The sequence below is a fragment of the Anser anser genome, assembly GCF_964211835.1.
Source record: "Anser anser genome assembly, chromosome: 14".
In the NCBI taxonomy this organism is placed as follows: Eukaryota; Metazoa; Chordata; class Aves; order Anseriformes; family Anatidae; genus Anser; species Anser anser.
The window spans coordinates 6,883,173-6,898,852 of record NC_139735.1 but is presented as its reverse complement, the minus strand read 5'-3'; the positions used below and the strand labels follow the sequence as shown (position 1 = coordinate 6,898,852).

General features: G+C 42.6%; 1 protein-coding gene across 8 annotated transcripts in view; it reads right to left on the bottom strand.

Annotated features, from left to right (window-relative positions):
• The window catches only part of GRIA1 (glutamate ionotropic receptor AMPA type subunit 1), a 186,859-nt gene extending 172,469 nt beyond the window's left edge, over positions 1-14,390 (bottom strand). For 2 of the 8 annotated variants that reach the window (XR_014572352.1, XM_083798711.1), the window contains exon 1: positions 13,990-14,388. Coding sequence is in view for 4 of the 8 variants with exons in the window: in XM_083798711.1 (XP_083654837.1) it covers positions 13,990-14,018 (29 nt within the window). In the remaining 4 variants the exon portion in view is untranslated. Of the gene's footprint in view, positions 1-13,989 lie in introns of all 8 variants that reach the window. The other 6 variants (XM_083798708.1, XM_083798709.1, XM_083798712.1 and 3 more) reach the window with 4 other exon arrangements.
• Positions 14,391-15,680: the final 1,290 nt, after the last annotated feature.

Below are 15,680 nucleotides of genomic sequence, written 5' to 3'. Positions count from 1 at the left end.
ACCAAATGTTATAGGTAGGCAAAATACACTAGTTTTCACACATAAGACTATCATTGATACTTCTCTGGAGTACACTTCCCACACTATCTCTAATTAATATAATTGACTCATATCTACAAACCATTTTTCTCAGTCCCATTTATTCGTTTGTTTTTAATGGTTCCCCTTCCAGTTAAGGAAAGGGACTTCATTACTTTATGCTGTTGCTTTTCCTTAGAGGAAACCTTGGATTCAGAAAGTTCTGTAGCAGATGAATTCTGCCTGGTAACTGTAGCCATAAGAGTCACAGGCCCACTGGGTGGCCTGGGTCTTTCAAGTATCAACCCACAAGCTCAGCTCTTCTTTGGATGTCCTGGTGTTGGTCTCCTTATCACTCCAGAAAGGAGGCAATACATTTATATGATGCATTTATCCTTCTATAACTCCTGTTTAGATGGCTAATTTCACAGTGTGACTTTTAACGGGCTAGGGTAAGGGGTGTTATACCTAAGCATATGAGTTGTCTGGCCCTCACTATTTGCCTCAATTCTTCATTTGCAAAATGAGGTTAAAGCACACTTCCATGAAACTCTGTAAAACAATACTAGAGATACTGGGGAAACCTGATAGCTAGGGACCTGCTTGGGACCTTGTCATTTGTCTTCAGAGTAGCACAATCTCACTACAGAATCACCTGGAACATGAAAACCTTTTCTACAGGGGTCAGTTTTAACATGTTCGAGTAGCAAAGAATGTTTTCACTGACGATGAGTCCTTGTGATCATTTCTACTTTTCATTGACAGTATCTGGATTGCAGTCACTCAAGCTATACAACACCAAATAGAGGCCTGGGAACTAACCTATGTTAATTATGTTTGTACCTTCTGAAACCTGGAGATCTGCTTGCTGAGCTTGCAGGAACTGAGGGTGGTTCAGCAGCAGCTTGCTTTGGCCACGATTGGTGATGGTTGAGCAGGGAGTTCCCCACATGGCTCTGTACCCATCCACGCTGGTCACAGTGGCAGTAATGGTGCTATCCCCAGCAGCAAGCAACAGCCAGCCATCTGTAGGGAGGTCAAAACACATTGCCTATGCTCCAGACACTGGCACAAGGGAAAGATAGTAGGGGAAAAAAAAACACAGGACCTGCAGGAGATAGTCCCATCGCACCCTGTTTTAAAAGCTTTAGCAGCAATTTGATTATTTCATCCTTGACCACAAGCATGAAATTAACTTAGATCCTAACGCCCTCAACAGCCAACTCTAGAATTTCAGGCAGATGTCAAAACCCCATGATGTGGGCTGGCAAGCAGCTGTACCTGTACAAATGACTGCAAACAACTGCTGGTGTGGAGATGGGAGCAGGTTAGGCCTAGGTGAAATTCAGCCCTGAGCATACAGCAAAACTGTACCAGATGCTCTGAGCCAGCTCATCTCTAGTTTACATCTGCAGGTTTGGCCTTTGCATCTGTTACAAAATTAATTCTCAACAAATGTGTCTTTGGAATCATTTGCTACTGTTCATATCCACATAAACTTAATCACCCCATCTTAGCAAGTCTCAATTAAAAGCTGATTTACTTTCATTAAAGGCCCTTACTTCATTCCTGTGATATTCAGTATTATCATTTGTGACCACTATTAATCACAGCCATACGGAACAGCCAATGGAGGAAGAAAAAGCCAGTGCTCTCAAAGTGGATTTATGTAAATTGTTTTCTCACATGAAGATCTTTGAGATGCATTTTGTGATGTTCAGACTAACTAACCAAACACTAAGTGAATTTAACTCCATTTAAAACAAGATTTCCTTTAAGCTCCCTCCCTTTCTCATCATCCTTTTGTTCTTCCTTTAAAAGGCCTGACTCTGCTTTACTTTCACTTATTTCTATTTGCTGACTGGTCCTGCAGTGCCTGAACACTAAGGCAGCTATGAAAGCATTCCAGTCTGGAAACGGGTTGGTACATTTAAGCAGCAGGCTTGGCTAGACTGGGATAGCATTTGCTGCCCTGTTGGAAAGCTGATTTAGTTTGCAGTGTTTCTTTATACACTCTGCAGATGTTGCCACTTCATTGCTCAGCCCCTTTACAGACTGTTGATAAAGAGTTTAGAAATCTCACCACTAAAATCTCCCACTGATCCTAGCATTGATCCCAGATTCTAATCCATGGCATAACTTTACCTCTCACCTCTTTCCGAAGCAGCTGCAGAAGTGCTTATTGATGCAGTGTGACACCAACTTTCATGTACCAGGAAAGCACTCCAACTAGAAACAGTTTGGCATACGCTGCAATATAGCTGCCTCCACCCCAAGAGGTCTGTGCTGATTTTGCTCTGTCGATACACTGCATTTGCCTCTAATACTTTGGATCTTCCTATACCAGGTCTTCTGATGCTTTAAGCTTAACCAAAAAAGAGGGCTGAAGCTATCCAGCTCAGCTCAAGGATTACACCTATCCTTAAGCAGGCAAGACTTCACATGCTGGTATCCACCTTGCACTTATGCCTTACCCGTGTTTTCCATGTTCTAGCGCAGACATTTTGACTTTCAACTTAAGCTCAGCTGGATAAGTGGGAGGTGTTTTCTCTGTTCTAGTCCAGGTCAAACGTAGAACAGCAGCATCATACCCCATAACTGGTGAGTCACCAAGGAATGTGAGAGACCTTGGCCCAGTTTTCACCAGGTTACACAGGTCTAAAGATGTAACATCACTTATTGTTATATCATGAGATATTTTGAAGCTGTTTCTACAGTGCCCACAGCCATATTTCTGAATATAGATTTTACTTTCCAAGTTTAGAGATACTGTCACTGTGGATCACACAGCTATTACATGTGCAAATACAGTGGATAATGAATGCAGTTTCTAGTGCAGAAGGTCTAGGGAAGCCTATACTCTATTCTGAATTCTGTTCCACAAAGTAATTATTGGTGAAGGTCTAACCTGTGAAATGGGAACCTCTATCGCAAGTTCTTCTTTCCCAAAATTATTCAGTACCTGCCAAATCCAGCAGGAATGCTTCCATTGATGTTAATGGGTATTGGATAGTCTTCAGTTACTACACTGGATGTTTGTTGAAGATTAATTTTCATCATGTTCGAAAATATCAGCAAATATTTAAATGATAATAATTTGGAGTAAGAATCAAATGGCAATGATCCCCCACAGAAACTAGCCAAAGTATGAATATTATAATCATGATTTAGCACAGACTCATGGCTGGATTCTGAAGCTACAATGCTGGCTTTGCAGCTCTTCAGTATTTAATGAAATTGGATGTTTCATATGACAATTTGTCCACAGCTGGGTTCAAGCCTTGAAGTCAGGAACAACCTGTTTGCCATTTGGTGGGACACCCTTCTCATGCTCCCCTGGCCAGCTGGCATAGGGAGTCCACAAGTAGCCAGCAGAGCCACAAGTAGAACGAGGAGAGCAGTTAAGAGCTGCAGGGGTTGTGGGTGAAGGGAGAAAGTTTGGCTGGAGGGGTGTATCACTGGTGCAGGCACTCTTCAAAAACAGGAGGATATTGCTTCTGTCTTGATCCTATCTTGCAACAAATTTTTTATTTTTTTTCCTGTGTTGTGGCCAGAACAGGGCAAGATTCTCTGATCCATAAGGCAAAAGTTCAGACCATTTTAGCAACCATCACCAACATGGTGAGCGTAACGGGGTATTCTCAGCTACCCTACTGAAGTTTAAAGCCTCCTTTGTACTTTCTGAACTGTCCACAGTAAGAGGACAGGAAGAGGTCTGTAGTTACCATTAACACCCCCCACCTCCTTTTTCTCTACACAGAAACAGGGATGGAGGAAGTTGGGAGAAAGGAACAGATTTTTCAGTTTATGGAGAAGGTCTGAATTCTGGTTCTAAAATCTTAACAGAAAGGAAAGGGATAGTTTATTTCTTTTTTCCTTCCCTGAGGTATAAAGTGCTGTTAGGTTATCCTTAGTCACTGAACATTTTTTTTGTTGTTGTTGGGTATAGCTGAAACATAAGGGAAAGAAATATGGAGCTAAAAGAAGCAGTTTTGCCAGAAGGATAAGCAATAAGTCAAAAGAGAAACAGGTTCTCCTTGCAAGCTTATCAGAAGTTACCAAAAGGAACATCTACTCCAGAGCACGTTTGCAGGTTCACACAGCAATATCATTTGCTAATACAAAGGGTTAATCTGGTTCACAGGTATCTTACCATATCTAGCCAAATAGCAATGGACCCTATTAGCTGCATTTACAGCAGCCTCAGCTTCCAACACTAGCTATATGAAAATCACTTCTGTATTTTTAAAGGTTTTCCTCAAATAACTCTTCTAGGAAATAATTCTTTCTGCTCTGTTTATTACACATAATTCTGCTTCTAGAGATAATTGTGAATTATCTTTGATCACCAGCTGAAGAGTTGCCTGCATTTTAGTGACCATGAAATAGCTTTTAAGTCCTGAAAATATTTAATATGTATGTAAAACTGTCAAACCAAGTTTCACCAGGCAGCCTCCATGCAGTGTCTTAAGTAAATTTCTTATATGGCTTTGGGATCTTGACACCTTTCAGCTATAATAGGGAACTCTTTGGAGCGATGACTTTTAAAGGCAAGGTTTTCATACCTTTGAAGAGACTTCATTGAGAGAATGTTTTTCTTACTTTCTATCTGGTAAAGGTTATTTGGCCGTCTACTGCATCCTATTAATCAGGAAATGAAGACAAAAAAGACCTATCATTTATGTTGATCTGAGAGTCTTTACAAAGTCCATTACTTTCAATTTATCTGCTCAAAAAGGGAGAGAGTTCTCTTTGCCCTGCATGGAGCACACAGATCACTCAGCCTGTAAAACAATATGAAGCTCCAAAGCTCAGCTTTTCCTCCATCCTCATTAGTTTTTGAGTGGTTAGAAGGTCACCTGAGACAGAGTCTCATATATGGATTTTAGACCTTGATTAGAAAATATTCTAGTGTTAAAGTTAAGCAGAAGCTGAAAGGAGTCAGAGAACTGACTGTGAAACACCTTTGAATATAAATTCCTTGGAGCAGAAACCATCTTTTACTACATAATGGCACAGTGCTAGCCCAATGGGACCGAACTTTGTTGACCTCTAGATATTATGGTAATGTATACACTTTTAAAAAGTCTGGAAATAAGATAGACTAAACTCTGCAGAGTGAGAAGTGTGTTGCTGTGTGTTCGAACAGCATTCAGCACACTGGGGTCCCCAGCGTCCTATCCATACAAATGGTACAAGACAAAAGACTTCCCTAGAAATGCCAAAGCAGTCAGGAGTCTGCTGTGTGCCTCGGGCTATCATAATTAAGTCAGACCAGGTTCTGCTGCCAGTGGCATGAGAGGGAGTCATGCATTGCATCATTTTTAACCTCCTTTAGACAGCATGAGTAAACAGGCATTGCCTGTTGTGGGGTGAGGAGGAACTTTTGAGTGCATGCCTTAACATTAGATTTTTAAGTAGAAGCTTGACACCTGTGTCACCCCATGATCCCATTATAAGTGACAGGATAACAGCAAGTGACCTCCCACAGCAGAAAGGACTAGAAGGCCTTTCAGATCTATCCCAGCCGTGTTATTTAAGAATTTATTAGCTACAAAGCAAAGACTTTCATTTCCATCCAGTATTACTCAAGAGTTAATAACTACAGACAGATGAGGATGAATAAACTCAGGTTCCAGCTTAATAATTTGGGAGTCCACTGGTGGAGTGAGGAGGGGTACACCCTCTTCTCAGCAGTAGAAGGGTACAGCCAAAGGACAGAGGTGGCTTCTTCCTCCTTTAATCCATTTTCAGACATTCAGAGTTTAGTTTCCCCAGCTGCTGATACTGTAAAAATGTTGCTTGGCAACATGGTAACAGGGGAAAAAAATCTTCAAAAACATTAGGAGTTTTTGTCCTTAGAAATGTACTAGTTCAGCACATCCAACCTCCTACAGATCCATTTTAGAGGAAGAGGCACAATGATCCCCCCTTGAACTAGTTCCAGCAGCCTTTAAAGTGATGGCATTCAAAACAGGACAGGAGAAGGGGTGCGGGCAGACCCCTGTATGGGAACGGCAGGGAGGGGAGCAGAGCTGGGCGCATGCTGTGCAATACTCAGCATTCACCTGACATCTCATACGGGGTGTCAGCAGACATTACACATGAAGGCATTACATCTTCCACCCAGGGTTTTGCCATGACGACCTAGGGCGCTGTGACTATGCTGACCCGTTCCCCACTCCCAGGAATCAAATGCTCACTAGCAGTGACTAGTGGGGACAATCTGCTCACAGAAGTGGTGACACCAAGGTAGAGAGAAGCAAAAGGCAGACTGCTGAAGAGTTGCCAAACCCAGGGACTTAAATTTCTAAAGCCAGCCTTGATGCTGGCCTGGAGCAGTCACAAGGAAGGGACTACCAGTTAATTATTGCGATGAATTCCCACTGAAGTCAATTCTTGCAACAAATTTTACTTCGCTAGACCCACATAGAAGTTTCAGTTCACTGCTTTTCTCCCCCCTCTCCTCTTGCACTGAAATTCATTATCACACTTTTGACCTCTGCAGAGAGATTTCTGATTTATACTGCTGAATCATGGTTACATGTATTTATCATCCAAAAGCCAGAATACAGCCTTACATCCAGATAAGATGTTCTTGTTCTTTCAAGGCAGAGTAAGTGATGTAAGTTCCTGCAAACAACAGAACACAAGTACCAATATTTTTAAAGCAAAATCCCAAAGGGCATCTGCCCTTATTTAGCTGGAGGTAAACAAAGTTGAACATTGAGAGTTCTTGTGATGACAGCACAGACTCTTCAGCATTGTATGGCACCATTTCTGTTGATACTAATGCTAAGATTAGAAATCTAGATGGAGAGTCTCAAGATCAGAGTCCAAAAAGGTGTTCCAACTTTGAGTTGTAGCTATTAATTCCTACAGTTACCAAAACAGAGGGAAAGCCATTAGAAGAAACAGATTGTAGGAGATTATAGAGTAAATCAATACAGCTCCACATATGCCTATAACTAGAAATACACTTTAAGAGAAGTAATGCATGCCTTGATTACAGTTGTGAAGACCTGGAGCAGCTCCCCTAAATGAAAAGCCATCAGAAGGCAGAGAAGAATCAGGCCAAGTCAGTCTAGTCTTGGGAAGTCTTCAAGTATTACATAGGGAAAGTCTCCTCCAAAAAAGATCACTGGAACTCTGCTAACAAACTCCTGCTGCAATGCCAATTTAATTAACATGCTTAACTGCTTGGAGATCTCTAAGATTATTCACTGGATTGGCAGCCCTTTCTCACTGCTAATTGTGTTACTTTGCAGGGAAAGGAGATGAATGAGTACAGTACCCCCCATCTTTCCCCACTGAAGGAGGAGAATCACACCAAGTAATTTGACTTTGACATACTGTTTTGTTTTCACCGGTTTACTTTTTATAAATAAGCATGTGTGAGCTACTGAAAGCTAATGAGCTGGATGGCAGCAACACAAAGTCCTCCGGTGGCTGCTCACGGCACAGCAACTTGGCAGCGCTTCCTGGTGCAGCCATCCGACAAAGCAAAGCTCGGTTTACCTTCCAAAGCACCACATATTCAGTCAACACCATGCATACTCCATGCCTGGACAAGATCCCCATGTGTAAACACTCCCCAGAGGCTCTGATTAAGCAGAAAGTCCCTCCCCAGATGAACTGCCGCCATGCAAACTCTTCTCTTGTTTGACCATCTTTCTGATGGCAGAAGGGGACAGAAGTAGGAAGGCAATATTGCTGGTGTGGACAGAGCCTGCGGATAAAGCAGAAAGGCATGATACTTAAGGGATGACAACATTCTTCCTAAAGGGCCTGGTACTCTCCGATTAGCTCATCCCATTTATACTGAGGTTGGAGCAGCCAGAAGGGAAGCTATCAGCAGCATAAAAAGGCACTGAATGTTTTGGGTCCTTGGGGTCCTGCATGCTTTGAAAGGAGGCCTCCAGCTACACCAAGGGACATGCCTGCAGTTTCTTTGACTGTGGAGAGGGTGAGTTTGGACTTGAGGGCTGCCTTAGGGCTCCTCTGTAAATACAGTCTAAATATAAACTTGCACCCATGAATTCACTGGAAGTTTCAATGCTGACTTCAACCTTAAATGTCAATGCAAGTTTAAATGTTAAAGTCAGTAATGATTGCTTGCATCTCCTAGAGATACACACATCTAAAGGCATCCAATTTCTTGAATCTAATTGCAGTGGAAATTAGCTTTTTGTACCTATGCATACAGAGCCAGAGGAGAGCTAACAGCAGCCACATAGCTACTGACCCCTTTTACATCTCATCAGCACCCATGCCATGTATACCAGTTCCCAAAGGAAGGGGTACACCCTGTGCCCTGGCTGCCTGGTAAATGTACCCAGGATACTTTCCACTCTGCAAGTTGCCTCAGCCCCATGGAAGTCTGGCCATTTTATTTCACTAACTGAAGCATGGATCAACTCTGAAAACATTTTAAGCACATCCATCCCCAATATGCTCAGTGCTTTTAAGATACCTGTATAGAAAACCTTTTAATTCTCACATATAAGGCTTAAATTATCATTTCAGCACAAAGTTAACAAGAGTGTACTAGAGTGAGAACTTCAAGTTTTACCCCGCAGACCCCCAAACCCTGACAACTGTAGCAGTGCATTTAATTGGCATTTCTCAAAGATCTTCAGGTTCCTCTTCCACTTGGAATAATCACTCACCAGGAATTTAGGGAAGGACCAAACCACTGATGATCCACCAGTGCCTCCCCACCATCCCCTTTGCTCAAGAGGAGATGCTGAACACCATAAATCAAAGCAACCTCTGCAACAAAGCAATGCTCCAGAAGAGGGAATGAATTCTATCAAGTTTCTAGATTACAAATGCACAGATGCTACACAGTAATTCCTCTTGGTCAAACCTACTGAAGCCTACGGGTTCATAGGCACTGCTTGGAGACAGTAGAAACACACAAGTAAGGTCTGACTTGATCTTTACAACTTGTATTACGGCAAGCAAAAATCAAAGCTGAAATAATTGAAGGAAAAAGTCCTTTAAGAGCTCTACTGCACAGTATAGAAATCATTTAAAAATAAAATTTAGTTCCAGAAAGCTCAAGTTTTCAGCCCTTTATTCCCTGTAGGACTTAGCTTATCAAATTGGTCTTAAATAAGTATGTGAATAATAATATTTTCTTCAGTTATTAGTCCTATTGAATGGCAAATAATTCCCAATGTTTTTTATTTTTTTTCCAGAGAGTGAAGCTTGGCACAGTTAGCAAAGGAACATTGCCACAAAAATTAAACAATCTACTCTGATGTTCTAGATCAGGGAAACAACCATGCAGAGGCACTGATACCATGTTATCTTCCATGTGGATTTTACAGTTTGCACAGAGATAAGGAGAAAGTTTCCTTCTCTTCCAATTACACCCATGCAACACCACTGTTGTAGCATTGTGGCTGCCTGAAGCAGAACAGTTTGCTTTCTAGGTTCTCTGTAGTGGCAATGTTTGCAAAAAAATCACAATTAACCCTGCAATGATGCTTTCTGCCAAAGTAACATCCACATTTCACATGTAATTTTTTAAAAGGCTAAATTTGTAGATTCCACTATTAAAGCTTAATCTTCAGACTAACACTGATTTAAGTCAGTCCTGCTCCCTTTTCACCCATTGCTTACTCCTAACAATGCACTTCCAGCATGCTAACCCTTGCGTTTATACTAATATTACTGAAGGAACTGTCATGCTGTGATCTAGACTATGGAATGGATCCAGAATAAACCAATAATTTTCTTCTAAAGAAACAAAGTTTTCAGTAACACGCAATTTTTTTTTCTAGAAACCCTTGACTTTAGAACACTTTTACTAAATACCATATTTTCTATTTTAATAAAGCAGCTTACATTTCAAAGCCTTGCATTCAGAAAGAAATGTGCAGGTAGCAGACAAAACTTCAGCATTTTAAAGTTGCAAGAGGTGGCCACCCTCTACCTCAAGATAGCCTGGGCAAAAGTAAGTATTTTCTACAGAGAGGGAAAAAGCCACAAACTGGGATTACTTCAAGGCTATTTTATTATGTGCAGCTTCTTTTAAAGCATCCAGCCATCAACAGAATCTCCCATCAATTTCAGTCCTATTAATGGCTGCTGTTAAACATTTTATAACAGGATAATTTCAGCACAAATATCTGCAACAATAGTGGTCTATGTTTAAAGGTTTACATACGTGAGCAGACAAAATATTAAGTGGTGACTAACCTATATGATTAATACCATGTACCATCCAATCATCAGGATATTCATTCCTCTGTCCTCATCTGACTAAACCAAACATTTCTGTACTGCCATCTGCTTTGCTTCTTATTTTGTTATTGCTGTTCAGGCATTGCACTAAGACAGAAGGGATACACTACGTGTAGCACAGAAGTCCTGACACAGTTTCAGAAGTACAGAAAAACATCCTATGTTGTCAAACAATGGCCAGTGAACCTTACACTGCTCCCACTTTCCATCTAGAGCTAGATGCATTTTAGAACTGAATACAGAAGTGCTTGTTCCTGCTTTGAGTTTTGCTCCTTTTCTTTTGTATGGACTTAGTGTTCAATTTCAGAGAATATACTATGGCAACTTAAGGCATGACACTGGTGAACTTTGGCTTCTCTTATTACAGTGTGAGAGACTGGGAAATCCTCTTCAGAAATCCTGTTTGCTAGGGCAGGACTTCACAGCAAACAGGAGAAGAGAGGTAAGGAAACAAAAAAATCTTAGTAGAGGCCAAAACTGCAAGTCATTGTAAATAGTTCTCAGCTGGAAAGCTTTGAACAGTTTCCTTCTATTTACCATCCATCACACAGCACAAGAACCTTCCACTGGGAAGCTCCAAGGCTTTTATTATACCTATCTACCACTGCCGCCCATGTGAAACCTAGCAGAGATCAGTGCTCCTGTCTGCACAGAGGGACATGCAAAGACACTGCCTAATACCGGGGGGTGGAAAAAATGCTTCCAGGAGTTCTGAGAAAGCATTAATGCAAAGCAGGAATTGGGAAACCCTCTGACTGCAAATGCTCTAGCAACAGGGAACAGATTATAGCTGTAGATAAAACCCCTCTCACCAATTGCTGTTGACAGCCATCAGGGCCAAGTTCAGATAGCCAGGGGGACTCTTAAAATGAGCAATGCCATACAGCTGAACCCTGGCAGAGGATCCCAAAGAATGGAAGATTATTTTCTGAGTGCTCTGCATAAGTGACACGCACCATCTTTCAAAGTGCAGAAAGAATGTCCAAAATGAGGAAAGTTTAGGAAGAAAATGAATAAAGCATCAACTTGTGACAACACATTGGACATGCAAATGCAACAAATCTTCCCAGCACGCATTCTGAACATCCATTCACTAAGTGAAGCGTATCACTTCCTCGCGTCTCACCTACTAAACCCCCCACAGCTCAGGCACAGTGTGTAGCCCAGGAACAGTCCTCAGGCAGTTTCTCTACACAAACTCAAAGGAACAGACCTGCCTGGAGAATCCACTCCCTACTTCAGTGACACTGATTTCATCTGTTAGTCAGAGCACATTTCTTTGTGTCATTTTTTCTGCAAAGAGCCCTTTTAAGCTGTCAATTCATTGCCATCTGTCAAGGAAGCCACTCTGTGGCATCACCCTGAAGAACAGCTCAGCATCACAGAAGCCTCAGTGGAAGGAGCACTCTCACCCAGAGCCCTGGGAGGCAAGACTTGCTCAAAGTTTGATGCGTTTTTCCACCTCCTCATTTCTGAGCTGGACTCCACAAAGGATATAGCTTTCCAGCTGCTGATTTTTGCCAGCTTAGTTTGTATCAGCTTAACGAGTTGCATGGAAGTTCTGTGGTGAATAAAACCGTAAGAGTAGCCACATATTTTGTGGTAGAACTTCATTTTACTGATAATTATTTTAACTAATGAACTGCAATAAACAGTAATGACTACTCTAAACCATGTCTACACAACAAGAAAACACGGGATCTTTACCAGCTGGGTAGCAGGTATGACAAACCATTCCTAGTCAAAGCCACGCGGTAACTCACGGCATCATGTTGGTGCTCTGCAAGCCCTGCTAAGCAAAAACATCATCACCTTGATACAGCAACACAATTTGAGCCTTGCTCAGCTAGTGTGTACTCCCAGATGACACCAGGAGACTCCTTCCATACAATTCTGCAGTGTGACACCAAAGACTTCATTGGCAGGGTGACCATTTCCACACCATCCTGGAGGAACTGTGGGTAAAACACTCAAAGCCCCCCCATAGCCATTTTCTCCTCTGTTCACCAACAGAAGATAGGAATGAACTCATTTTCCAGGGCTACAAGCTAGCGTGGAAGTGTTTTCACATGCACAAAGCTTTAAAAACTTAGTTTTAGTTTCAAAAATTTTCCCCCAGAATGACAAAAAATAGGCTTTGAGCCAAAGAACAAAGCTCTTACCATAAAGCTTTAATAAAGAACAAAGACCATGTATTTCATCTCTCCAAGGTATCTACGGCAGTGCATAGAAAGGAATTTCAGCGGCTATTAACTGACTAGTTACATTATAGTTTGAGAGACGCATTATAGTGCTCTACAATTATTGCCAGCTCATACTAAATTATTGGCTTCTAAAACAGAGATATAAACAGCATTTGGGAGACAAAGACCTGTCAGTGTCAAGCTAATACTAGACCAATAACTTTCCTGTCTATGAAACAGCACACTCAAATACATGTCCACTCCCCAGCAGCAGCCTTTCCAGATCACTTCACCTTTCAGTCAAGCACTGTGAGAAATCAGAGGTCTCACACAGGTGAGGTTGAAGGCTGTGGCTTGACGACGCATCATTCAAAAGTGATTTTAAAATATTCCTCAGTCCGAACACCAACGCTTATTTACAGCCTATAGACACACACACCACACATCACCAATTGCATTAACACAGCTCAGTTGAGAAACAAAAAATATTACAGGGAAGGGAATGGACAGCTGACCAAAGAAGCTGGTGAAAGGAGGATGGAGGCTCCCTCTCACAAAGCAGCATTACTGCCAGCATACCATGAAGTCAGATGCCTTCTGAGCAAAAAAACGTAGCAGAGTACAGTTGGGTTATTTTCACCTCCCCAGCTATGAGCTGGACAGCCTGAAAGCTACCTCTGGGGAAGCCCAGAGCCCTAAGGAAAACTATCCTTTTACCCTGCTTCTCCTCAGGGAGCTGCAGAGACTGAGTCAGAACAAATCACTTGCAGTTTACCTGGTAGCTACTGAGGGAGCTATTTTGTGGTGCTGAACTTTAGATTTTGGACAACTGGAATTTCAGGCTGGTCTAATAAAAGACAAATAAGTAGCTTTCTTCAGCAGTGTCAAAAACCACAGGATGGCTCATACTGTATCACTACAGGAGACTAAGCAATACAGAATAAAACAACAGATGTAGACCAAAAAAATAGTGAAAAATATCACTGAGAACACCCCAGTGCTACTCTGCGGGCAAACTTGAAACTTTGTTTCTGACATAACCATTGTTTGTAAGGTAAAGCCTTATCTATTCATTCCTTCTTCAACCAGCTCTGGCCACATTACAGAGATTGAATATCTTTGAGAGACTTTTCCTACAGCAGCAGAGAAGCTCACTGCTGATGGAGCAAGAGGGCCTTTAGGTACCACCTGGTTCCAAGCCATACTAATTAATCACCAACATCAGATGTAAGTCATCAACAGGACTCACAGTAATACAGCAGCTCAGAGGCAGGGTTTACACTCTCCCTTATTTCCTCAGAAAGACTTCACGGCCTCCAGCCAAGCCATTGGGCACCAAAGCAGCCCAGTTGGTACCTCCACACCTCAGGGGAGGACCCGACTGCTCAATTCTCTCCACACAACCCACAAAAATGCTTCAGAAATACCACTACGCATTTGTTAATGGAGAATGGATGAACAGAGGGCTTGTTTAAACTCATACCACTTCAGGATGACCACTGTTATATTTACTAATAATTCCACTGTGTCTTACCTTGCAGCTTTCAGCAGGGCTGGCCTCATCCCTCCTGAGGTGGGGGTCAGCTGGAGCAGGGCTTTGCTGTGAAGTCAGTACCCAGAGGGGCACAGCAGGCCCAGCTCTGCTCCTGCCTCTCCTCAGGCCTTTTAAAGCTTCCCCAGCACCTCCCTCAGCTCTGGCCTCCCTCTCACCACCTGTGCGGGGCTGCGGGAGGAAGAGCCCTGCCCTTAACGCTTTGTGCCCAGGCCCAAATTCGCGCCCAGGCCCAAATCCAGGCCCAAGGCAGCACTTTGCAGGTTTGTGCCCACCAGGGAAGAAGATCCCTCTGGTGACCCAGTGGGCAAAGTCATCCTTGGCCTAGCAAGCTGTGGACAGAAAATATAATATATGCAGAAATCAATACCACCACCCCCAACCCTATATATATATATATTTATTTATTTTCCTGGGGCTGCAAAAGATGTCAGAGCCACAATAACTATGGTATTTCAGCTCTGTGGACACCTTTTAAGGGCAGAGCTCGGCCCTCAGCACGCAGCGTGGCGGTGGCTGTTAATCACAACTTCCCTCTTCCATAGCCCAGGAGAGAAGGTTAAACGCCATCAAGACCTTATCTTGCGCCAGGCAGCCATTTTGGGTCCCTGTGCAGAGTGTTAGCAAGCCGGTGATGAATAAGGGAGTGTTTCTCCTTGGCAAGGCTCTCCATCATGTTAAATGAAGGCTTGACAGGCTTTGCGGCATGTAGCCTGCCCTGCACGTTGCCGTCAGTGAGGAGGGAGCAGCAGCTCCACTTCCAGGGTCATGGTTTTGCATTGACAGTAGCAAAAACAACAGCACAAGGGTCTCGAGACAGGACAGCAGAAAGGCACAGAGTAGGTAGGATCCTTATCGGAGAAACACACAAGTCCTATGTGTGGGAAAGGTGTTTTTTTTGCTGAGTTTCTGAATACTTTCTTGAGGTTAGAATGGATAGGATAGTGCTGGTGAGCAATGTTATTCATATATTCTTTTTAATATTCATGACATAAAGCTGTTGAACTAGGAAGTTGATTATTATTCTGTGGGAACAGAGACAGTTTGGACAGCTAGATTGGTACAGTTAGAAACAAAACCAAAACAAAGCAAAACAAAAAATCCATAGCTGAGAAACAAAGACAAGCTTTTGCTAGGTCAGCTCCTGTGCATCACCTTGGGGAAAATAGAAGCCTCTGTTGATTTTGCGATTTTTGTTCCTCAGTTCCTGCGGAGGCATTTGGGAGGAAATTATGGACATTTTTACTTTGAGGAAGTTTCATTTTCAAACTTCTCTACTCATATGAGCTTTTCACAGTCTCTCAGGATCCCCTTTTGCTTCTTGTGTGCTAGAGGAGATTTCAGCAATCAGCTCTGCAGCACAGTGGGGAGGAGGATGGTCAGACAAATAAAATAGCTCCTCATACCATAGGATAGGAAGGGAATCCAAGCCTGGAAGGACTTGTTTAGTTATTGCTTGGTATTTTGATCATAACCGTTATGGTGGCTTTGCAACCAAGATCTGCTTAGACTCAGTCAAATTCATCCATTTTTGGATTCTCATTTCACTCAGCGACAGGGAACCGAGGGAAGGCTGGGCCTCCAGCTGGCGCATGCTCCCCTCTGAGTACTGCTGTTTTAGGAATGAGCACAGCAGAAAGGCAATGGAGCTGTGTTTGTCATGCATTCACTGT